Below are 24,451 nucleotides of genomic sequence, written 5' to 3'. Positions count from 1 at the left end.
TACTGACTGACAATGTCAATACAGCTATTTGATGCAGACAGTGCACGGGATAGGGCATAGCAGTGGCGGCCATTTTGTGGTGCCACAGATAGGAAAACCCATTTTCCATCCAGGCTTAAAATAATTTATATAAATATTTTCTTAAATCTCTATGGGAAAACTGAATGGGGTTTCTATCCGTGTCACCACAAAATGGCCGCCACTGCTATGCCCTATTGGACACTAGATGTGCCGGCATCTTTATTGTATTTCAGACCAGGCGGCAAAGGTTCGGTCTTGGAAATGAAGCCGATACGGAAGTAATAAAAACACTGCAGTTCTCATTAATGTTCGTTTTTTTGTACGTTTTTGTAAATTATGGTCCCAGTAATTAAAACATTTATGATAAAGCAGGTTATGCTTTCGGGGCTTGTGACTGACCCCTTGCTCCCAACTCACCACCAGCACACTGGTTGCGGTTGCACTCGCCGCCATTTTTCACTGAACAAGTGGCTTCAAAACGGGTCTGTAGAAACTAATGGGTGACGTCCATATTTTGAACAGTCTATGATTCGGACACCATTGCAATTTACCATTCTCCATCGGGAAAGGCAACAGATATATAACTTAAAGATTGTGGCTTTCAATCGGATGACAGCGAAAAGACAGATTGTGTCTGGTAGACAGAAGAGTCATGACTAAGATTCAAAAAGTCCACTCACTTTTTGGCTGGCGTCCCCCCGAATTGCAGGTCTGAGCAAAGAAGGAGACACAATGTATGAGACGGACAAAGACAGTAGAGGCAACTTTAGAGACAAAGACAAAGGTTCTATAACAGTGTTTCCCAAACAGTGGGTCGGGATCCCATTTGTGGGTTGTGAGTAAATATAAATATTTTCTTCATTTAATCATTAAAAAAAAAAAATCCATCAAATAAAAATAAAACATTGTTCAAAATAATTTCATAAATATATATTTTTTAATCAAAGAAATTCCAGAAATGTTAAAACTTTTAGGAAGTAGTGAAAATAGCCGAAAGCCGACAACATGTCGACACATTGTCTGCTTGTACGTAGATCGGCTATTTTCACTAGTTTGGGTCCCGGGGCGACATCAAATTTATTTTTGGGTCTCGAGCTAAAACGTTTGGGAACCACTGTACTATAATGCATTGGGGAGACACTCACTGCCGACTAGGTTGGCTAAGGAGGAGTCCAGATCGTTGGGCAGCATTTTCCCAGAGTGCAACGGGGCTGCGGGGCTGTGAATCTGATGAGTCTGCATGCCCGGCTTCAGCAGATCACCTGTCCGTCAAACAGGTTACCACGGTGACATGAAAGGAGAGAGGCGAGTAGAGGAGACAGGATGAGCCAATCACATTTCACTGTCACTGTATGAATCTGTGTGTGTGTATGAATCTGTGTGTGTGTGTGTGGTGTGTGTGTGTGTGTGTGTGTGTGTGTGTGTGTGTGTGTGTGTGTGTGTGTGTGTGTGTGTGTGTGTGTGTGTGTGTGTGTGTGTGTGTGTGTGTGTGTGTGTGTGTGTGCACACGTGCGTGCATGCATGCTCTTGAATAGTAGAATTTGAGAAATAGAAATTGTGAGGACAATTTCCCTGGTCCTCACAAGATAAATTGTTGTTTTATGGTTAAAACAGATTTGGGGAGTTTCAGGTTGGGGTTAGGGTTAGGATTAGGTAGTTAGAGGTTAGGTTTAGGGATTGGGGTTAGAGGTATGCCAGATTTATATTAGTTGCACACTGGGGGGTGAGCAACGAAAATAGCAGAACTACAAGCTCTATGTAAGCTTGTAGAGCGGCTATTTTTCTGCTTTAGGCTTATGGTTGAAAATGGCAAAAAAATAAATGGCATTCTTAAGATCACAGTCCTAAAATGTTGAGGTCCTCACAGGTATAGTAATACTAACGTGTGTTTGCATGTGTGTGCGTGTGCGTGTGCGTGTGCGTGTGCGTGTGCGTGTGCGTGTGTGTGCGCGTGTGTGTGTGCGTGTGCGTGTGCGTGTGCGTGTGCGTGTGCGTGTGTGTGTGTGTGTGTGTGTGTGTGTGTGTGTGTGTGTGTGTGTGTGTGTGTGTGGTTGTACCTCCCCAGGCATTGTTATTGTTGGGCACAGTGTGTGTGGTCTGGATAGGGGTGAAGCTAGGCTGGAGGGTGAACAGCTCACTGGTCAAATTTGGCACACTGAAGAGGAGGAGAGAAGACGAAGGAGAGGGTGAAGACGCACCGGTTAGTTCCCAGCTGAAAGCACACACAACTCGCCATTATGATGAGCGCTGCACATTACGACACAGATTTAAGCACTACCTTAACTGACCTTCATTTCCTGCTACATCACTACACTGAGATTGAGCTAACATTAAGTAGTACACTTAATTATCCCTTGCGCTATTAAATCTAAGTGGATTCCTTCATATCAAAGGCTGGAATTGAAGAAAGGAGGATAAAGCGATAGCATAAAGCAGTGGTTCTCAAAGTGGGGTCCGGGGACCCCCTGGTGTCCTTGAGGGGGTTCCAAGGGGTCCCCAGAAAAATCTTTTAAAGGGATAGTTCACCCCCAAAATGACTTTTTTTCTATCGATTAGTCACCCCATGGAGCCTTGAATTCATGGATATTTATTTGTTTTTGTTGCATTTTTAAGCCAATAATTTGATGACCAGCGGACCGGTAGGCAGCAGTTCCGGTAGGAGACACAAAGTCTCCATGGGGTGACTAATCAATAGAAAAAGGTCATTTTGGGGGTGAACTATCCCTTTAATATATATATACCATCAAAATCTGTTTAACCACTTTAACCCTGTTTCATTTTATAATCATTATTTGCATTAGAAAGGAACAGAGCAGAACATGTGAGAGGCATAAGTGTTGGGTCTTACTGGTTGCTGATGGGTACAATGGGTGAGTTGGTGAAGAGATCAGTGGCTCCACCACTGCTGTTGGCACTGCCCACTGACTGGGGGCTGGGGGACACGTTGGGCGTCTGGATGTCAATCACCTTGGTACCATCCTCCTGGACGAGAAGGGGCGAGACACAGAGAGAGAGAGAGAGTGAGGGGGGACGGGGGGGTGTTGGTAAAGAGCCCTGCAGTAAGCATACTGTATATATAACGCATGATTTGCAGAGGGGATGCATGGAATACTTTTATGCGGCGCTGAAATGCTATTAATTCCTTTGCCTCAGATAACTTCCGTCGCCTTCAACGAATGTTTGCTCGATGCTTTTTAATTAATTTGTTCCCTCACATACCGTCCATTTTCTAATTAATTTGGACTCATTTAACCCATTCAATCCCGGAACGCATCTCTGTCATTTTAGATTTCTTTGGCTTTTTGAAAAATCGTGAACATTTGTGCAAATCTTTGAATATATATATTCTAAACATTTGTAAAATATTTTGTTCCAGGGACCCGAGAAGCAAAGATCTGAGTTACAAATGTTCGCTTAAAAATATATATAAATTCAAATATTTGCACACATTTGCATGATTTTTTTCCCAAAAATAGCAGATCTACAAGCTCATGGAGCAGCACTCAGTGCCGCGCTATGAGCCTGGCTAATATACGACACCTGTATATCTGCTATTTTTGAATAGCCAAAGAAATAAAAAAATGACACAGATGCGTTCCCGGTCTTAATGGTTTTAATAACGCCCCCCCCTCTTTTTTGGGGGTTTTCCTTTCTCCAACAAAACCGCACCACAGGACATACATATTTGGACTGTGCAGAATCCCTGTTCTATTTTCTGTGCAGTGCTGTTAGTCATTGGGAGTTCAGCGCTAGATCAATGCAGCAGCCAATGTTCTTTGACAACACATCAACAAAGATGTGCATAGCAGAAAAGAATGCCAATCCCTAACGCTTTCCAGATTGGCGCACGCACGACCTCAAACAAGCTATGTAATTATTTCGCTACACGAACATCTAATAGGTTTTTCTGCTCAAATGGAAGCGAAAGCACACAGAACAACGTATGCATTAATTATAGTGTTCTGTGCAGGACTCAGGAGAGGGGGGGAAAAGAACAACAAGCAGATGGACAACCATGATAGCATCGTATCACCCAGCGGCACACAGAAACAGTGGTGTTTTTTGCTAAGGAGTACTGTTTGCTACAAATCACATAACATCACAAAGATAGGGGGGAATGCCTAGTAAATGGTTGTTCTAGACCCAAGACGGATTGACAGCTGGTAGTTTGATTCCTCAAACAGACATCCCTGCTTGGTCAGGGGAGACATTGTGCTATGAGCTTCAGGCAGTACTAGTTGTCAATCAGTAGGTGTCCTACCCGACAACAGGGTCTATTTTCTGAAGGTTTTTCCACAAAGCACATGATTTCTCAACCTGATCAGTCAGTGGCTTTCTTCACTCGATACCAAAACCAATGCAGATTACATGCATTTCCTTCCGTTTCCTATTGATGGATATCTAAAACTTACATCAAACATAAATCAAAGGTTGTGTTTGGCCGGTAATTACCGTTTTTGCCGTTTTTTTAATGACAAAGACCGGAATAATATAATTCCCTCCGGACATCCTGGTCGTAAAAAAACCCACCACAATTTATTATTATCACCGCAAATCAGACACATTCAAATCCTCTGCTCTGCAAGTGCACTCTCTCTCACCCTCTCTCACACACACACACACACACACACACACACACACACACACACACACACACACACACACACACACACACACACACACACACACACACACACACACACACACACACACACACACACACACACACACACAATTTGCACACTAATAAATACACGGCATTCAGTTGTTTTCTTTTGCCCTATATACTTCATTTACCAGGGTCCCCCAGGGCTCTATCCTTGGCTCTCTCCTTTTGTCCCTCTACATCAAATCTCTTTTCCAAAAATAGCCAATCTACAAGCTCACAGCGTGCCACGTTATGAGACTGTAGATTGGCTATCTTTGCCCAATGTTCGCACCCAGAATAGGGACATTGGGGTTCATTTGGTTGAGGAATTCGAACTTGTCAAAACTGCCTTACCTTGTGTTGCTGTGGTTGTCTGTTGTCATCTGTCTTGTCGTCGATGTGGCTGAGAGAGATACCGGTGCTAGACAGAGAGGAGACTGCACTGGACAGAGTGCTGGACCTGAAAGTTACACACAGACAACGTTTTTGTGAAACCATTAGAGCTCCTGTGGTTTGTTCAATGATCTTCTCTTCATAACACTGTGTGACCCGTGTTTTGAAAAGCAAAAAAGAAGAGGCTCTCAGTCAGTGGTGGAAAGTAACTACTGTAAGTACATTGACTTAAGTACTGTACTTAAGTACAATTTCGAGGTATTTGTACTTTACTTGAGTATTTCCAATTTTCAGTACTTTTACTTTTACTACATCTCAGAGACAAATATTGTACTTTTACTCCACTACAATTGTCCACTACAATTGTTTGAAACCTTTAGTTACTAGTTACTTTGAAGATGTTGAGTATTATTACAGTACAAAACATACATCAACCACTGCAACCCTACATATACTTTGGCTATTTGAAAATAGCCGATCTACAAGCTCACAGCACGTCTCAAAGCGACGGGTTGTGAGCTTGTAGATCTGCTATTTTAAAACGATTTTTATACATTTAATACATTTGAAAACTTGTGAAATAGGACATTCTGCATAATGAGTACTTTCTACTTTTGGTACTTTAAGTACATTTTGATACCAATACTTTTGTACTTTTACTGAAGTACATTTTTAATTCTGGACTTTTACTTGTAACATTGCAGTATTGATACTTTTACTTAAGTAAATTATTTGAGTACTTTTCTCACCACTGCTATCAGTAAAATGTCACGTCATCATTACTACAGTATGTGTTTGTGTTACCAGCTTACCGGCTAGCGTTGCAGTACTCCTTAATTTTCCTGCCCTCCAGCGAGGCTAGGTGCTGCTCCAGTGCCTCCAGGAGAGAGCTAGGGGCCTGAGGGAGGGAGGGACGGGGCAAGGGGGCAAAACATTACCAAGAGAGAACAGTGCGGGCAAGTAAGGGAAGACACTTGCTATCCTCTCTCTCTCTCTCTCTCTCTCTCTCTTTCTTTCATACACACACACACATACAGAGGAAATTATCCTTTAATTCATGTCCACTCATCTCTATATTCTAGGTTAGAACAGCTCTTTGCGTTTGCATGGGGGGCAGTCAGTGGGTTTCATCAGGTTTGATTGGACATGCATGCACAGGTCATTGCTGGATCATGCAAGCAAGTCCACAGCAGAGGCAACAGCTCAGGACAGGACAGAACATTGCATCACTCCTGCAGAAGTAACAGAGTTACAGGACACACAGACAGACAGAAAGACGCACGCACGCACACACACACACACACGCACGCGCACACACACACACACACACACACACGCACACGCACACCTAACCATCTACTATAAGCCCATGCACAAGAGTGCACAAGACGTTCTTCTTGCATAAACACGCTCGTCCACCCACAGCACCAACGCACACATACACAGGAAAGGAAAAATCGCAGTCCTTCGACAAAAGAGTTAACCCATGGATTCCACTTCATGTGTCAGTTCAAATCCAAATACTACACGTTGAATTGTTTTTAGAGGTTTCAGAGTCAGTGGTTGGGTAAGCTGAGAGCCTCGGGTTTGTCACAAATTGTGTTTCCAGTGACAAACAAGGCCTTGGAAGCCAGGGAAGTTAACTCGCTGAAAGACAAATTGTCCGGTGAAAACGAGGTATATGCACACTGAGCATATATCACTTCCAAAGTGAAACAAACAGTGGTGGAAGAAGTTCTCAGATTCTTTACCCATTTAGACCTGTTGTAACTTGTGCTTTGTTAAGTAAAAGTAGCAATTCTACTACTTTGTAAAGTAAAAAGCCTCTATTCATACTTTTTTGTACTTAAACTACAAAACATTTGAAGTATAAAATAGGGCTTAAGTGGTTAATGTAATGTTTTGTAATAATCATCTAAATCTAAAAGTAACTAGGCCTATAGTAACCAAGGTTTTTGTAGTGGAGCAGAAAGTACAATATTTGCCTCTGAGATGAGGAGCATAAGTAAAAAGTATTGAAAGATGTGAATGCACAAGTAAAATGATAAATGCATTCCACAATGGGTGTCTCCGGAAGATATTTGTCGCATCTTTTGGCCAGAAAAGCTCTCTCGAACGTGGACCTGTACAAAAAGACAAACTGTCTAAATGTGGTGCTGGAAATTAAACATGGGACGACTCAAATGGCTCGGGCATGTCTCCGGAATGGATCAGGACCGCATCATTCCTAAAGTAGCATTTCCCAACTGGAAAGAGGCCAAAAAACAACCTGGCGGAGAGCTGTGACATCAGAAATGAAGACGGCAAACCTAACATGGGGCGAGGCACAACATGCTGCACAGGATAGGACCAGATGGAAGCAGACAGTCGCAGCCTTATGTTCCACAGGGAACAAAGAGGATTAACTAGCCTCAAAATTGTACTGAAATACGGTACTTGAGTAAATGTACTGAGTTACTTTCCACCACTGGAAACAAAAGGAATGGATGGGTTTGTTTTGGGACGTTACATGTCATCTCTGTCGGGCAGAAACCTCATATCTCCATATTTTTGGGGGGAAATTAAAGCCCTACTTGATCACTACAGTGTCACACAAAACTCATAAAAATGAGCAGATCTACAAGCTCAAAACGCGGCGTGAAGTGACGCCTTTTGAGCTTGTCGATCTGCTACTTATGCTATTTGGGGATTTGAATCCTGAAAAGTAACAGTTTTGGACATATGAGGTTTCCACCCGACAGAGACGATAACACATGCGATACCCAGGTTTTCAGCCGGAGCTTTGTGTTTCAGCCTCAGAGAACGACAAGCTCTAAAAACAACAACAAGCCCAAGAGAAGAACAGAAAAGATTTCTCATATACTTATTTTTATAGGGGAAAGAGAGAGAAATGCGAATTCTGGATATCCTTCTTAAGAGAAATCTAGAATGTGCTACAAAACAATTTGAAAGGAAAACAGACACAAGTCTACAGCTCAGTAGAGGCATGGATCACTTTGTGTTGAATAGGGGCATAGAATGCCCTCATAAGCACTACGAGCATCTATAAAGGTCAACCACACTTAATTTAATTTGTGATTTGACAATGTTCAATTGTGTGCTTATTCAAATGTTTATGTAATACATATGATATCTATAATGTGACATGGAGCACTTATGATGGCATTGTGCACACCTATCCAAGTAATATTTAGCAAGAACCTATTTAGTAGAAAACCATTCGCTGCTCTCCCCACAGCTAGTGCACAGGGACAATCTTTTCAGGACAAGGTTTGAACAGTGATCATTTGAGTGAGGAACTTTATTTGTATTTTTATAAAACTACTGTATACTGCGCTTGACTAAACTTGGAAATAAATGTTTAGATAATCAACCAAGCTTGACTAACTACATTTTTATTTCTACGATAAGCAATCAAATCAAGGGAGAATAAGGCTTGATATTTGCACTGAGAAAATGTCAGGAAAAGACTGCAAGGATGTTTGAGGAGACTGAATTGAAAGCAATTGCCCTTTAACCACATGAACCCTGTCGTATTTTGGGCATGACAAATGCAAAAATGCAAAAAGAAAATATTCCCAAAAATTCAGGATTGCTTTTTTAAAAACAGCTAAGATAGCAGACCTACAAGCTCACAATGAGTCACATTGCAACATGTTGTGAACTTGTATAGCTATATCCGTTGTACGACGGAGTATATCGGGCTTAAGTGGTTAAAGACACATACACTATGCCCCATTACAGACATCTGGAATGGAAAGCTATGCCAAATGTTTATCAACTTAATGCTGATCAAAATGCTAAATGCGGCTATCCTGATACTGTCATAAAACTCAGTCAGATATTTGTTTTGCACAGATTCTGAGTAATTGAGAGTAGCCTCCTAGATCATTTAGCGTCTGCTAAATGCCTAAAGTGTAGATAAAGATAGTATGTAATAATCACTATAAAATAAAATAAATAAAATGCAAATGGCGAGAGAGGGAGGAAGGGTGGAGGAGAGAAGATGGCAGCTGGGTCTGTAGGGTGAGTAGGGAATGAGTGTTTTAAGAATGAAGTAACATGGTCCAACTAAGTCGACTAATTGATTGATTGATTGATTTATCGATTGATTTATCGATTGATTTATCGATTGATTTATCGATTGATTTATCGATTGATTGATTGGCTGATTGGTGGAGTGATTGACTGATCGATTTGATTTGATTTGATTGATTGATTGATTGACTGACTGATTGATTGATTGATTGATTGATTGATTGATTGAGATGAGATGTGGACTGACCTGTGTGAGATCGGGGCTGTCGCCCTGATCTATCCCAACTCGCTGTGTCACAAAAAAAGGGAGGGAAGAGAGGGAAAGGGGGGGTGGGGGTGGGGGGGGGGGGGAGGAGGGAGGCAAACAACAACAACAACAACAAAACAAAAGAAACAAAACCAAAATGTAAAGAAAAACAAAGAATTGAAACCAAACCCTCCAAAAAAAACGAACCACAGAATTGAACAAAAGGTTTACGTAATAATAAAAAAAAGAGGGAGAAGGGGCACGTGAAGGAGGAAGAGGATAAGAGGAGGAAGAAAGAAGAATCAAAACCGAAGCATTCGTTACTTCATGCAGCGGCTCAGAAAGTAAACAAACCAAAGACAACAGAGGAGGGGGGAGGGGGAAGGGGTGGGGCGGGTGCACACGCATACACACACCTATATACCATATTTGTGTATGTGTATATATATAATATATAAATATATATATATATATATATATATATATATATATATATATATATATATATATATATATATATATATATATTTACATACACACACACATACAGTAGTACACACGCACACGCGCGCCTGTGCGGGCACGCACACTGACATCTGGAGAGCTGGTTTGAAATGAATGGTGTGAGAACACAGGTTAGAGGCAGACAGCAGGTCACAGTGACTGCGGGGTGGAAGTGTGGAACATCCAAAAAGGGAAGAGGACGCTTTGACTAATGTTGACTTTGAACGCAAAGAGGAACGGAGGGGTGGGGAGGGGGGTGTAGGGCACAAATGACACAAAACAAACAAGACAGACATTTTTGTTAGACAGGTAAATGAATGGGTCTTTAAAGTCAACGTTAGTTGTTTTCTTTTTCTCGATTGAGCTGTTGCATCCCCCTTTATTTCTTCTTTCTTTTTTACTTTTTGAAATAAGAACCGAACCAAGCATGTGAGAGGAAGCCTTTTGACAATGAGAGTTTCTTTTTTTTTTCTTTTTTAATGTAAAGCTTTATCAATAACAAGTACTGGCACTCTGAATTTGATAACAGCCATAGCAAAATATTTTTAAAAAGAGGAAGGAAGGAGGAAATTAAACAAGAAAGGAGGAGAGAAGGAGAAAGAGAAAGAGAGGGGGGGAAATATAGACAGAAAAAAAGCTTGCCGGGGCATGCAGTGCAGGCATGTGAACAGGCAGCACGCGAGGGGTCTTTGGACAGGAATCTGTGTATGGAGTAGCTCTCTGATTGGCTACGACACTGCCTGTAAGTAGATCACGATTTTGGCAAAGGCCAAAAGAAGGACAGGAGAGAGAGGAGAGAAATTGAAGGCAAACGAGAAGTAGTACCCTAATCCCCCCAGATTCTGATCTACGATCAGCTGTGATCCTCTGAGTGCCTTCCTCCCTCTGAGGTTGAGGTTAGGAAATGCTGATCCTAAATCAGGTCACACAGGGGGTAAAGTGAACAAAAACATTCCACTGGGGCGATCCAGGCTGCATCTCAATAGGTTAAAGTTGTCAACAACTTGCTTCTATCTTTGGACAAGCAATGGTCCCATTTCATGCCTGCTCTGTCCTATTCATGTCAATTCACAGAACAGAAGAGAAAAGAAGAAACGAGGAGAGACGAGAGGAGGAGAGAAAAGAGAGCAGAGGAGAGGAGTAGAGACCATTTTAAGTTTTTTAACCCTACGAGATGCACTCCAGACCGCCCAGGGGTGTCTTGCTCAACGCATCCTCGGGGGAGGACAGGTGAGACAAACAGACATTACCTCTGCCACTTTGAGGAACTCAGACAGTCTGGTCATCCTGTTGAGGAAGGTCCTGTAGATCTCCAGGGCGTCTTTACACTGGTTCTTCTTCATGTCGAAGTATTTCTCTGCAGAGTGAAGTGCAGGGTGAATCAGAAGAACAGCATATAATTGGTTCCCACCTGGTCTTACTTGGGATCCCAGATTTTCGGCCCAGTATTGTTGTTCGCACAGTGAGTACTACTAAACTAGGATGTTGGCTTTTTCATGGCAGCCATGCGGCCACGCGGCAACTGAGGATTCTTCTCATGGTTAACTTATTTGACCTTTAATCACTTTCAAGCTGGCATCCCTATTTTGGGATATATTTGTTACAATCTTTCTAAAATAGCGAGAAGGCAACATCTTATTTATATTTCATCATGTTATGAATACATCCACACAGAATGCAAATAATATAACACAGCGATAAAGCAACGAAAATAAAATCACCAACCTATATGAATGAGGCATCACCAAATTAATAGTTTGATGTGAAATATGCTGGTTTGTAGAATCTCTCAAGGACACTTTGACATAACCTGACTTCACCAAATGGAAGAAGCTTGCGACACACATTTTGTTTCACAGCCTACTTCCATCTGAGACTCCGGTAGCAGAATCGATGCCAGACGGCGTTTCATTTTTTCAAGCTACTTGGCAGGTGATTGGATGATCCCGCCCCTAGCAGCCGCTGATTGGTTCGTACACGCAGCAACCGGGCAGCTTTACTCCCTGAGCGATCCCAGATCAGGGTGTATTGTGAAACTCAATACCGCCCTCATCTGGCTGAGTCAGGTTAACTTTGACAGGGAGAGGAGAGAAATATCTAGACAGCAAAATAGATCCCACAGGACAGATATAACAATAGAAAGTTCCTTTTAAGGGTGCATGGGGCTAGAGATTGTGTTAGATTGAGTTCAGTTACTGAGTCTCCAGCTAAACCATTTTTGTGCTAAGGCGTTCCTGAGATATAACGTTCACAAGGTTGGGACGTACAGACGGACGGACTGACGGACGGACGGACAGACAGACAGACGGGTGCCTAGGTCGAAACGTGTGTGTTCAATCTTGCGGGTTTATGGAGCTGGTTCACATGCTCTGTAGCTTGACACAGATGTGGTCCACAAGGACACGTTGTCTGTGAACACGTTCATTCACCTTTCTAAAAACAGAACATCCACAAAGGACGAGACGTGCCTCAAAAGCGTTGCAAAACCCAGCTTCCCATTCCACAAAAAAAACTAAAAACATTTTAAATCAGACAGTCCTTGGCGAAAGCACACTTTTGTAACTGAGAAGGGAGAGGATATCCGCACACTGCTTTAGTGTGCTCCCGAAATTTTAACGAGTGTACAATGTTTCGACTGAAATGCTCTTCGTCACCAGACAAAGAGCATTTCAGTTGAAACGATGTACACTCTTTAACCACTTAAAGGGAGAGGGGGGTGAAACCCTAGGCTGATTTTGTTATTACCAACACACCTGTTATTACAGGTGTGTTGCTTACTAGCCTGCCATGTTTCTATTCTACTGTAGTGTTTAACTTGAACTGGAAAATAAACTACAAAATAAGCCTAAGGTTTCATGCCCCTTTAAGCCCTTTATACGTTGTATGATAAATATAAAAAATAGCCTATGTATAAGCTCACAGCGCTGTAGAACGGCTATTTCTGTTTGCTAGTACAATTTTTTAAATCCAGCACCTGTTGTGCGTGCATTCTCTCAGACTGAATATGTTTTTTTGGAAAGTGGCCTGGCTGGTATTTGTGCCTGGGAGAGTGTCTTACCTAGCATATTGATGACCCCTTCATTGTAGGCAGCAAACAACCGTATGGAGTCTTTGAACAGCAACATGAAAGCTGCGTTGATCACGCCATTGGTTAACTCGTTAGAGTTGGGCTGGAGGCAGAAAGATGAAAGAGGGGGAGACAAACAAGAAGGAATATAGAAAAAGAAAGAGAGAGAGAGAGAGAGAGAGAGAGAGAGAGAGAGAGAGAGAGAGAGAGAGAGAAGGAGAGAAGGAGAGAGAGGGAGGTGGTTGAGTAGTTTAGTAGAAAAAAACAGACATCATATCATAGGCATCATGGTCGGTACTCGGTATCTTGGTCGGTATCTTGGTCGGTATCTTGGTCGGTATCATGGGCGGTATCATGGTCAGTATCATGGTCAATATCATGGTCAGTGTCATGGTCAGTATCATTCAGTATCATGGTCAATATCATTGTCAGTATCATGTCAGTATCATGGTCAGTATCATGACAGTATCATGGTCAGTATCATGGTCAGTATCATGTCAGTATTATGGTCAGTATCATGGTCAGTATCATTTGGACTGGCAACCTTCTGAACATGAAGTGTGCTTCTGGCTGAACCTAAATGTGTACCTGGAAGTCCAGCAGTGCATCCAGCTGGTTCTGAATGATGGGCAGCGTTTTGATCAGCTTCTCTGTGGTCATGGTACGCATCACACCTTCAGCTCTGCTCACAACACGCGCACACACACACACACACACACACACACACACACACACACACACACACACACACACACACACACACACACACACACACACACACACACACACACACACACACACACACACACGCGTAAAGGAGAGGATGTACATCAAAGTGGTACAGTATATAGACAATTCTGCATGCCTCTGTGAGTGTGTTTGTACTTTGTACTGTGAGGGCTAAAAGTAGAGTAGGATTTTAAGAAATAGACACTTGTGAGGACAATTATTTTTGGTGTGCGACACTGGCACCCAACTATACTGTAAACAGGGTATAGCTAGTGTAAAAACATGTTTTAATGCCATTTATGAAATCCTAAAATCCTAAAATGTTGACGTCCTCACAAGTCACACACGTGTGTATTTGTGGTGTGCATTACCCTCTCTTCATCTTGGTGAAGTCCACCGCCACTAGTCTATAGGACATGGCCTTCTCATTCAGGTAGCGACTGTAACGTCGGATGAAGGTTGACATGTCGTACCCTGGAGGACATGCAGGGCGCACCGTTGTTAGAGACAGTCTCACCTTGACCTTACTTGAAAACCACACGTAGGGTTAAGCTGCATGTGAGCTCCGGTGTACAGAATACAGGACAGTGTCAAGTGGCAGTTTAACCTTCATTACCACTTAAAACGTTGTTCATTGTACCGATAAAATCTTCAACCACTTTCACCCTTGCGGCACCCTTTGGGCATGTCATTAAGTTTGAAACCAACTACTTTTTTTTCTTATTTTCCCCAAAATATTAAAAAAAATAGCAGATCAACAAGCTCACAAAGATGACGTGTTGTGAGCTGGTAGTTTGGCTATTTTTTAATAGTCGAAGTATAAAACAGGGCTTATGAAGAGGTTGCATCATTTAAACAATAATGACTATGCTATCTCATTCTCAGCTAAATTGCTTGAGGGGGTTCCAAATGGACCCTTACAGGTCTGTAACTCTGAGAGTGTACAATTGGAACCAAATGGATCCATACACTCTCTTATGGTGAGTTATGGTGGTCCATGAAATAAAAAAAGTTTCAGAACTACCGATTTACACAATTTCAGGGTATAGCCATTAGGCCGTGGAAAGAATAAACACAAAATGAAGTCCATGAAACTCATGTTGAGCCAGTAGTAGTTAAAGATACTCTCCATCCAGCCATGAACCTCCATTTGAACACAGTGTTCAGTTATGGATCGTGACTTCTTTTGTCTGGAACACAGTAATTGAAGTCCAAAGCAGACTCACTGGTAGTGTTACAGAGACAGGGAGACTGGGACAGAAAGTCGTTCCGTTTGACGTACAGCGCTGCTGACTATTCAAATCGCAGGCTGGCCTCGAATTACCTTGTAGTGCAGCCTTATCTAAGAAGTTGTTGAGGTTGAAGAGTGTGTTTCTGGAGGCTAGGTACTGCATCAATCTCTGAAAGGGAAGAAAAGAGCAGGACACAACAGAACAAAGACAGGGAGAGTTCATTATCTGATTGTTGGACGTCACATGGACGTCACTTTTGCAGTGCAGTGACGTACGCGTATGTGTGAGTTTGTATGTATTTGCCAGCCCAACAACCACTGCCGTCGCCTTTACTATGAAATTGTCGCTGTCAGGTGTAAACCTTGTATGGCGGCCAGCTAATCTATATTTAGAATCTATCTATCTATCTATCTATCTATCTATCTATCTATCTATCTATCTATCTATCTATCTATCTATCTATCTATCTATATCTATCTATCTATTATGTCTATCTATGGCCACTCCAAAACCGTTACTTTTCAGGAAATGTAAAAAAAAGAAGAACCTGTGTTCTAATGGATCCGGTGTAGTTATTACTAAGTCATAAGCTCTTGTTAATACTTTTCATTGGTTCAATATTTATGAAATCCCCATTCACTTTAACTCTCAAAAATAGCAAAAATAGCTGTCTTACAAGCTCACAACACATTGCAAACTTACGATGTTGTGAGCTTCTAGATCGGCTATTTTTGCTACTTTTGTGCGACACTCTGGTACGAATGTCATAAACTGGCATAAATTTACGATAAAAACATAAAAAGGTGAAATATGGAGATTACAAGGTTTCTGCCTCGACAGCAACGAAACACTAATGGACCATGTGACAAGCAGGTCAAACACTTCACTATTGTGTTTACTATAAAAACCTAGAGTAGTATTTGCTGATAAGATAAGCTTGTGTCAGCGTGCCAGCATTACACTGCTGTAAAGTTGAACCGTTCTGAATCTTTGCATGTCCTTTGCCCTCTGTTTTGAACTTTGCGTGGCGTGTTTGGTTACGTGGATGTATGCAGTAATGTGCAGGGATGTGAGCAAAACAAAGCAACACGGGGTCAAACCAGTAACCCTGTGGTCTTGTTGTTTCTATTGGAATGTGTGTTGGAGATTGACGTCAGGTGTGTGTGTGTGTGTGCGTGACCGTCCTGGAATATGACATTGGGCTAAAATAGGTGAACATTTGACAAAAATAGCCAATCTACATGTACAACTTAAAGGAGGAGTTCACCCAAAAAATGACATATTTTCTATCAATTGCACACCTCATGAAGCCTTGAATTCATGGATTTATTTTAGTTTTTGTGGCATTCCTAAGCCAATAATTTGATGACCGGGTGTGTATCCGGTAGGAGACACAAATAATCTACTTTGTGTCTCCTACCGGATACATTAGCCGGTAGGAGACGGGAATCAAATTATTGGCTAAGGAATGCCACAAAAACAAAAATAAATCCATGGATTCAAGGCTTCATGGGGTGTGCAATTGATAGAAAATAAGTAATTTTTTGGGTGAACTACTCCTTTAACAGACGCGTTGTTATATCAAATATTTTCAGCGAAGACATCTGTTTGTTTGTGTGTGTGTGTGTGTGTGTGTGTGTGTGTGTGAGTGTGAGTGTGAGTGTGAGTGTGAGTGTGAGTGTGAGTGTGAGTGTGAGTGTGTGTGTGTGTGTGTGCGTGTGCGTGTGCGTGTGCGTGTGCGTGTGCGTGCGTGCGTGCGTGCGTGCTTACTCACCTCATTGCCATACATCATGAGGTGGTGCGTGGTGACGAGAGCTTTGAAGACCACCACCCAGCTGTTGCTGGCGGTCCGCTCCAGCAGGGTGTCCGCCAGGTGGGGCACGCTGACGTTCAGCTCATTGGTGCAGTGGATCAGGTCTGTACAGCACACCAGGAAAACAGGCCATCAATCAATCAATCAATCAATTTATCAGTCAAGTTCACTGGCATAAACAGCAATGCAGGAATGAATGAATGAATGCAGAGTCAACTGGTGTATCGTAGGGTTGCATCAGTTAATTGAACTAATTGATTTAATCGATCATAAAAATGTATTAAATCTGTAGATAAAATACGTTTTGGGAGGGGGGGGGGCGGTTATGTCAGTTCTACAAGCTCATAATGCGTCACACAATAAAATATGGCTTATATGGCTTAAATGGTTAATCAGATTAATCAATTTAATCAACTATCAAAAATCTATTATAATTGTTTTGTTTTGTTTTGCTTCGATTTGTTGATATATCAAAAATCTATATCTAAAAAAAAGGGCTTCTCTGTTATTCGATTAATCAAAAAAAGTAATCAATTGAATAATCGCTAAGACAATAACTGATAGTTACAGCCGTAGTGTTGTATTCAGACTAGCGAACAGGAGAACTCAGCTTATAGTGAATTATTTTCTTAATTAATTAATTACTTAAAGAAAAAATGAACTGTGCACTGCATGCATCCGGGCTGGGAAACCATCAAAAGCAAGGCGTTGTGAGCTTGTAGATCAGCTATTTTCACAATATTTACCTGTGGAACCGAGTCAAACAAAATGTAATGCATCAACTCCTACAATTCCAAGTGTTTGTTAGGGTGGGGGGTCCCCAGTTCAAATATGAATATTTTGGGGGGGTCCCCAGTTCAAATATGATTATTTTGAGGGGTCGCGGCCTGAAAAGGTTGAGAACCACTGCTCTATACACAGGTGGGTTGGTATTGAAAAACAACGTGGGCTACTACATCTCAATGTCATGTTATGACTAAACTCAACAGAGGATATTGACTGCAAGACTGTCAATTAAGTATCAACTCGGAAGACGGCAGGTCCAGTCAAAAGTCGATATTCCTATATAGTACACCTTAGGGGGATAATTCACAAACATCAGTGAAATGAATGGCCAGTCCTTGATGTGAATTGACCCGAGCCAGCGTCTGCCCTCAACTCACTCACATAACGTAGAAAGAAAAATTGGCTCGCTATTGCAAATGCATGGCATCAATTGTAATGTGAAGTAGCTCAGAGTTGACAAACGTTAGCACGGTGACAGACGTTCAACTGTGCACGTGCGAGTGTAATTGAGTGTCAACATGCATGCGTGTGCATTTGGTTTGTGTTTCATGAGTGAAATACGGTCAGGCTTGTTTCACAGTCCAATATGTCTAAAGTCAGTCACTTTAACAACTTTAACACTGGCGTCCCTATTTTGGGCATATCATTAAAGGGGAAAATGTCAAATAAAATAAAAAATGTTAAATGTAAAAAACAATTGCAACAACTGCACATCTACAAGCTTATAGAATGAGCATTTTCACTATTCATCGTACAACTAAGCATATATGGGGCTGAAACTATTAACCCCTCAAATTATGCTTTTACCGTGAAGTCAGTGCATATGAAAATATTCCAGTATTAACCACGAACCCTAGCATCCATATACTCTGTGGCTATCATTTGGCTACAATAATTAGACCTATTATAGAGCCCTTGGTCATACGATCAACTAACTACTATAGGGTTTAAGTGGTTAAATACCTTTGTCTGTGACCTACTTTTAGGTCCCACAGACACTGGGTGACAGACACTATAGACTAGTAGACAATGGAGAATGTGTTGATCCAGACTGAGCTTCTACTGGGGGACAGCTTAGAGCAGTGGTTCTCAACCTGTGGGGTGGGACCCCCAGGGGGATCCTCACATGATTTTTTTTTGGGGGGGGGGGGTCCCCAGATGACAGTAAAGTGACAATGTAAGGACTTTTAAGACCTTTTTAATACCAAAAAATTACACTTTTATTTATTTTTAAAGACCATTACAGCATCAAAAGTAATCAACAAACTATACTATAAAAACTGGTCAAACATAGGCCACGTTGTCAGATAATATAGGAAACAGGCAAGAAAATAGCTGAAATACAAGCTAAAATATATATATATTCAAAGGTTTGCACAAAATTAATGTTCACGATTTTTCAAAAATAGCAGATCTACACTACAAGCTCATAGCTCATAATATTAGCTATGAAACAAGCTCATATAAGCATATTATGCTCATATGAGCTTGTAGATCTGCTATTTTGAATAGCCAAAGTCTAAAAGGTAAAACTTATCGCGATGCTATATTAACACATTTTGCTGGGGACCCCCCCCCCAAGGACCCCTGGGGGTCCCCGGACCCCACTTTGAGAACCAATGCATTACACCTTTGATGCCATTCTTTTTCATCTCTGAGACCTCAATAAAACTACACTGCAAAATCTCCAAATGGAACCAAATGTTCCATGTTGAGAAACAGTGGCTCAAAAGGAAGGAATGCCCTCAACTGTGTCTTTAAGGATTTTCTGTATGGCTAAAGATTGAAATGTGAAGTATGCATGATGCCTGGATAATCTCAAAAGAATTAAGACTAAGAGCAGGTTTTAAACTCTGCAGAACCATTAACAGGCCCTCCATTCAGAGAATGCTGCCGTATTCTAATGCAAAGCAAGACATGGACTTTATTTGACATGACTGTAGCGTGAATTTAATCCGTTCAACTGGATTATTGTACAGACTACAAATAATTCATTAAAAAACATGATCTCGCCGTGCGTGTGTGTGTGTGTGTGTGTGTGTGTGCGTGCGTGCGTGCGTGTGTGCGTGTTATTAGTGTGCGGGTTTCGAAGTGTTTTGTCCCAAAAGGAGACATCAACCAATTATGAAGCATGGAAACATTACAACCATTTTCCTGTGTTAACATATACTTTGTTGACCAGGCCATTGCAATGTGATATGAGCTTGTACTTGTAGATCTGTAAGGGTCCATTTGGTTCCTAGCTATCAATCACTTAGCCCCCTGGGGACCCCCTGGAATCTCCTCAAGGGCCCCTGTGGGTCCCGGGACCCCACTTTGAGAACCATTGACCTAGCAGAACCTGCAAACGGTAACTGCACAATTTTTCAATAGCATTCTTCTGACGTAACTCTATGGGTCGATTGTTTTAATAACATTCAATTCCTACTATGATGATAACGTGAAACATATTGTTTCTGAGAATAAGCCATTTTTACACTCTCATCTTGGAATTATTCAACACAGCTAATTAACGGCAACTTTTGAGACTGAACTACATAAAGAAATTGCTTCAGCTCCAGAATTTTAACCATGCATATTTTTACTGAGACCCGTCAGGGCTTTCCTACAGCGATTGTTCTTAATTACCCCTCTATCTCCACCCACCAATATATTGAAATGGTATTATCTGTAATGGTAGCGCTCACTCATACTTAACACATGCTTAATGGTGTTTGCCAGTGGATGTATGACTTGTCTCAGTAACTAATGTAATGAGGTAATGAGATCGGACCACACTAATTAATGTTGTGCAGTCTTGGGTTGAGCCCTACTGTATAGTACACACACACACACACACACACACACACACACACACACACACACACACACACACACACACACACACACACACACACACACAGTCACACACACACACACACACACACACACACACACACACACACACACACACACACACACACACACACACACACACTCGCGTCCTCCGTATCTGACATTGGCCTTGTTGTGTCTGGTTGCACTAATGATTGATCATTCTTATCATAAAATCACCTTCAACTTACTTCTCCACCCACAACACACACACGCGCACACACACACACGCGCACACACACACACACGCGCACACACACACACACACACACACACACACACACACACACACACACACGCACACGCGCACGCACGCACGCACGCACGCACACACACACACACACACACAGACACACACACACACACACACACACACACACACACACACACACACACACACACACACACACACACACACACACACACATTCACTCTCTCTCTCTCTCTCTCTCTCACTCTTGCACTCGCTCTCCTTTCTTAATGAGCTTAGATTTAATGATTTCCATGTACTATATAACAAAAATCCTTACGGGTCCACTGTCATGCTTTCACAGTTAAATTAACACTGCAGATGAATATTTCAGCACTTGTGCTTCCATCGCTGATGCCTGTAGGTTTCCACTGACATCAATAAAAGCTGAATCACAGATGTCGTTGAATGGATCCCTGGGGATAACTTTATGGTTGGCAACCATGCTGATCAATATATTGACCCAACATGGCAAATAATCATACACGAATGGACCATTCAGAGAGGGGATAATGATTAGAGGGGTATGCATTTGACATTTAAGACAGGTAATAAGAAGAGGAATTCATGATAGATTCAAACAGATTGGAAGGCTCAGGCAGAAAATAATGCTAGTGTACAGACACTCACTCATGTAGGCTACTGCTCCCAAACTACATACTGTGGCTATTTTTGATTGTGGGTATATTAACCAGTAACCACTTTCAACCTGGCTGGCATCCTTATTTTGGGCAAGTCATTATACAAAATATTCAATAAAAAAGGCAAACAATAGAAATACTTGATTAATCCCCGAAGGGAAATTAAGAACAACAGCCGCTCTCATCAGAAAATCACATCCAATGATTTGCTGAAATAGTGGAAATAACTAATATACAATCTCACAACGCATCACGATGTGATGCCTTGTAAGCTTGTATTGGCTATTTTCACTATTCGTTGCACAACTAAGTAGGCCTATATAGGGTGTAAGTGGTTAAAGATAGGTCTACAACATGTCTATTTTATTGTTTTGATAGCAAGTCATTTGATTAACCACGTTGACGTTCACATTGTCGTTTAGCATTAGCCTTTGTCAACGGACTACAGTATTTTAAGAATAAACAAGTAGGCTATGCAATACTAACAGGGGGTTATGGCAGTCTGGTAGCATTACTAACGAGTTAGCAAGTTAGCAAATACGAAAGCCCCGCATGGACGACTTTAACATTGGGACTATTTCAAAACCGACTTGGGAGACATTCACGACACTGTTTCTGCCAGGACGGAGCACACACACAGCATGTGAAATTGTGTGCAATAGAGCATTTTACTTTACTGCGTGGTCCGGGGCAGAGGGTCGTCATGGACCGATTAATAGGCTATTCTGTGTTGGATATATGTGGATCCTACAACCTACTATCTCTACCAAGCAGAACGTTCCCCAGTGGAATCCTATTACTATGTCTGTCATGCTCATCATTTTACCATGGCTACTAAATAATCAGCATCAGCTGTTTATGTCACCCGCTTGGTCCGTCAAGGTCATGACACCGTAAAGAACGCGTGTCCTGTAACACACGAGTCCATTCGCTGCTGTGTGAATTTCTGTAATGGCTTCAGGTGCACTTGATTTATCATGCATGCAGAAGGTTTGTAGAGTTGGGGGGGGGGGGGGGGGGGGGGGTTGCCGCGATTTCCCGTCGCTGTGTATTCATGTATTCATAGCATTTGCCTGGCACTGGGCGAGATCAAACACATGCTCAAGTATTTCCAGGAGGTAACTGAAATGTGTTGTAGTCGGTCCTGACAACCAGGCCATGGATTATCAATACTGTCAACAAGCAGAGAAGAGGTACTGATCTAGAGTCAACGATCACATCCGCTCCACATTCTTCATGTTCTTCAAAAGGAAAAACTGATCTTGAATCTGCTTCAAAGGCCGTAATGTTGGCAACCTCTTAAACCCTTTTGAGATGCAACCATTTTGGCAACAATTATTGTTCCTTAACACCTTTTTGTTCCTTTTAAGCCCACGATTTTTGTTATACACAAAATACATTTTGTGCTATTTGGCAGTTTTCCCTGTATTCCTCCACTGAAAGCAATTACACCCACTTCCAATACATTAACAAGTTGCTTGTGTAGCAGTAGCAGTACTTTCCTTTTGAACTTTTAACCCCAAGTTGACTAAGAAGTAAGAACATATTATTATTTATGGCAGTGTCAGGACACAAGTGGCAGGGTTATACAGCCTATTCACACCCATCACCTACTGCTGGCCACTGAACAGCTCCCTTAGAGCAGTCAAGGATTCAGTAACTTGCTAAAGGGGACTTTGACCATGATTGCTGAGAAAGGGGAAAGCTTCCAATTCCAATTCAGCTTCCCTGCCTGTATTCTCTCAGCCAGTGCGAGTAGCTATTCAAACTGGTGACGGCATGGCCTTGAGCACAATTTCTCAACCCTTGAGGCTACTGACGTGCCACAAAACAAGTCTCATGATATACTGTAGCTCAGAGAGAGAGAATAGAGGTATTGACTATAATTGCAACATGGAATCATCTGTGGGGGAGAGCAAATGCAAATTTGCTCTTGCTGTTGTGAAGTGACAGTCAATAGGAGCCATTGGAAGAGCTAGTTGAGGTGAATTATGTCCACAGTGGTACCTTTTGTTCACAATCACCTGCACTATGAAACCGTCCTGTGTTAAAAGCACAAGACTGTCCAAGCTGTTTCTTTTTGCACTGAATCACACTATATAATATGCTAAAATTGTGGCAAGAAAGTAAATGTTTTTTTTAACCACATTAACCCTGGTGTCAATCCCTATTTCGGGCAAATTTCCCAAAACAATTAAAATTTCATTTCATTTCAAAAATAGGGAAAATAGCAGATCTACAAGCTCACAAGGCGATGCAATGTGAGGTCGTGGATTGGCCATGTTTGCTATTTGTCATATGACAGGCTATTGCTAATAATTGAGAGGAAGAATAGCTAATAATTGAGGGGCAGCCATAGTTAGTGGGTAATCCAGGCCGTCTGGCAATCAGAAGGTCACCGGTTTGCCTCCCTGCCCCGGTCTATGTGTCGAAGTGTCCCTGACAACCTCTAACTGCCTGGGGGGTGGGGGCTGCTCATGACCATCTGATGGCTGCTCTTAACCATCTGGGCAGCCATCAGCCAGGTGAAGCTGAAAACTGAATTATATACATTGTGAGCTAGATCTTATACTTTTTGTAATCTAATATAAAATTGTGAACATTTTTGAATAATTTAGAATATTTTTCCCCTTCTACACGAATCCTCTGGGTCCCTGGCAGAAAATGTTTTCAGATGCTGGTCCGCGGCCAAATACAAATGTTAGAGAACGGCTGCTGTAAGGGAGCCCGGCACACTGAACAGCCGTGCAGATGGTGACCGCCATTCATGACCGAGCGAGCCTTGTATCAAATCAAAACAGCCATAAGTAGATTGCCGTGTCGGAGAGTCAGTCATATATCAGTCAATAACAGCTTATTTACTGTGAGGAAAGTAAATCGTAGGAGGTGTGTGTATGTGTGTGTGTGTGTGTGTGTGTGTGTGTGTGTGTGTGTGTGTGTGTGTGTGTGTGAGAGTGTGAGCTACCTCAGATGCCCCTGTGGGATGCAATAGACATACAGCAGGCCTACACGGCGTTGGGGAGGAGGGGGGGGGGGGACTGAAGCCTGAACATAGACGATCTACAAGCTCAGCTATTTTCAGTGCGTGACACTGGCACGTAACCAAATAGTATAAATCCGGCATGACTGTCTACCTGACCGGCTGGGACGACTGAATGGCGGGGTTGGCCGAAGGCCTGGTTGTTTCTGGAAGACTGTCCTACCCGAT

At 42.1% G+C, this 24,451-nt stretch overlaps 1 protein-coding gene across 1 annotated transcript in view; it reads right to left on the bottom strand.

Annotated features, from left to right (window-relative positions):
* The window catches only part of LOC308090299 (phosphatidylinositol-binding clathrin assembly protein-like), a 38,367-nt gene that overhangs the window by 11,652 nt on the left and 2,264 nt on the right, over positions 1-24,451 (bottom strand). The window contains exons 2-14 of the mRNA XM_080435418.1: positions 16,654-16,796; positions 14,972-15,047; positions 14,019-14,121; positions 13,507-13,600; positions 12,910-13,021; positions 11,102-11,208; positions 9,348-9,389; positions 5,875-5,960; positions 5,024-5,129; positions 2,870-3,003; positions 2,079-2,176; positions 1,167-1,283; positions 702-732 (exon numbers count right to left, since the gene is read on the bottom strand). Of these exons, the coding sequence (XP_080291544.1) occupies positions 702-732; positions 1,167-1,283; positions 2,079-2,176; positions 2,870-3,003; positions 5,024-5,129; positions 5,875-5,960; positions 9,348-9,389; positions 11,102-11,208; positions 12,910-13,021; positions 13,507-13,600; positions 14,019-14,121; positions 14,972-15,047; positions 16,654-16,796 (1,249 nt within the window). The remainder of the gene's footprint in view (positions 1-701; positions 733-1,166; positions 1,284-2,078; positions 2,177-2,869; positions 3,004-5,023; positions 5,130-5,874; positions 5,961-9,347; positions 9,390-11,101; positions 11,209-12,909; positions 13,022-13,506; positions 13,601-14,018; positions 14,122-14,971; positions 15,048-16,653; positions 16,797-24,451) is intronic.

The sequence above is a fragment of the Gymnoscopelus braueri genome (genome assembly GCF_963280865.1).
Source record: "Gymnoscopelus braueri genome assembly, chromosome: 8".
Lineage (NCBI taxonomy): Eukaryota > Metazoa > Chordata > Actinopteri > Myctophiformes > Myctophidae > Gymnoscopelus > Gymnoscopelus braueri.
Note: the sequence above shows the minus strand (reverse complement) of the source record. Positions and strands in the feature narration are given on the sequence as shown.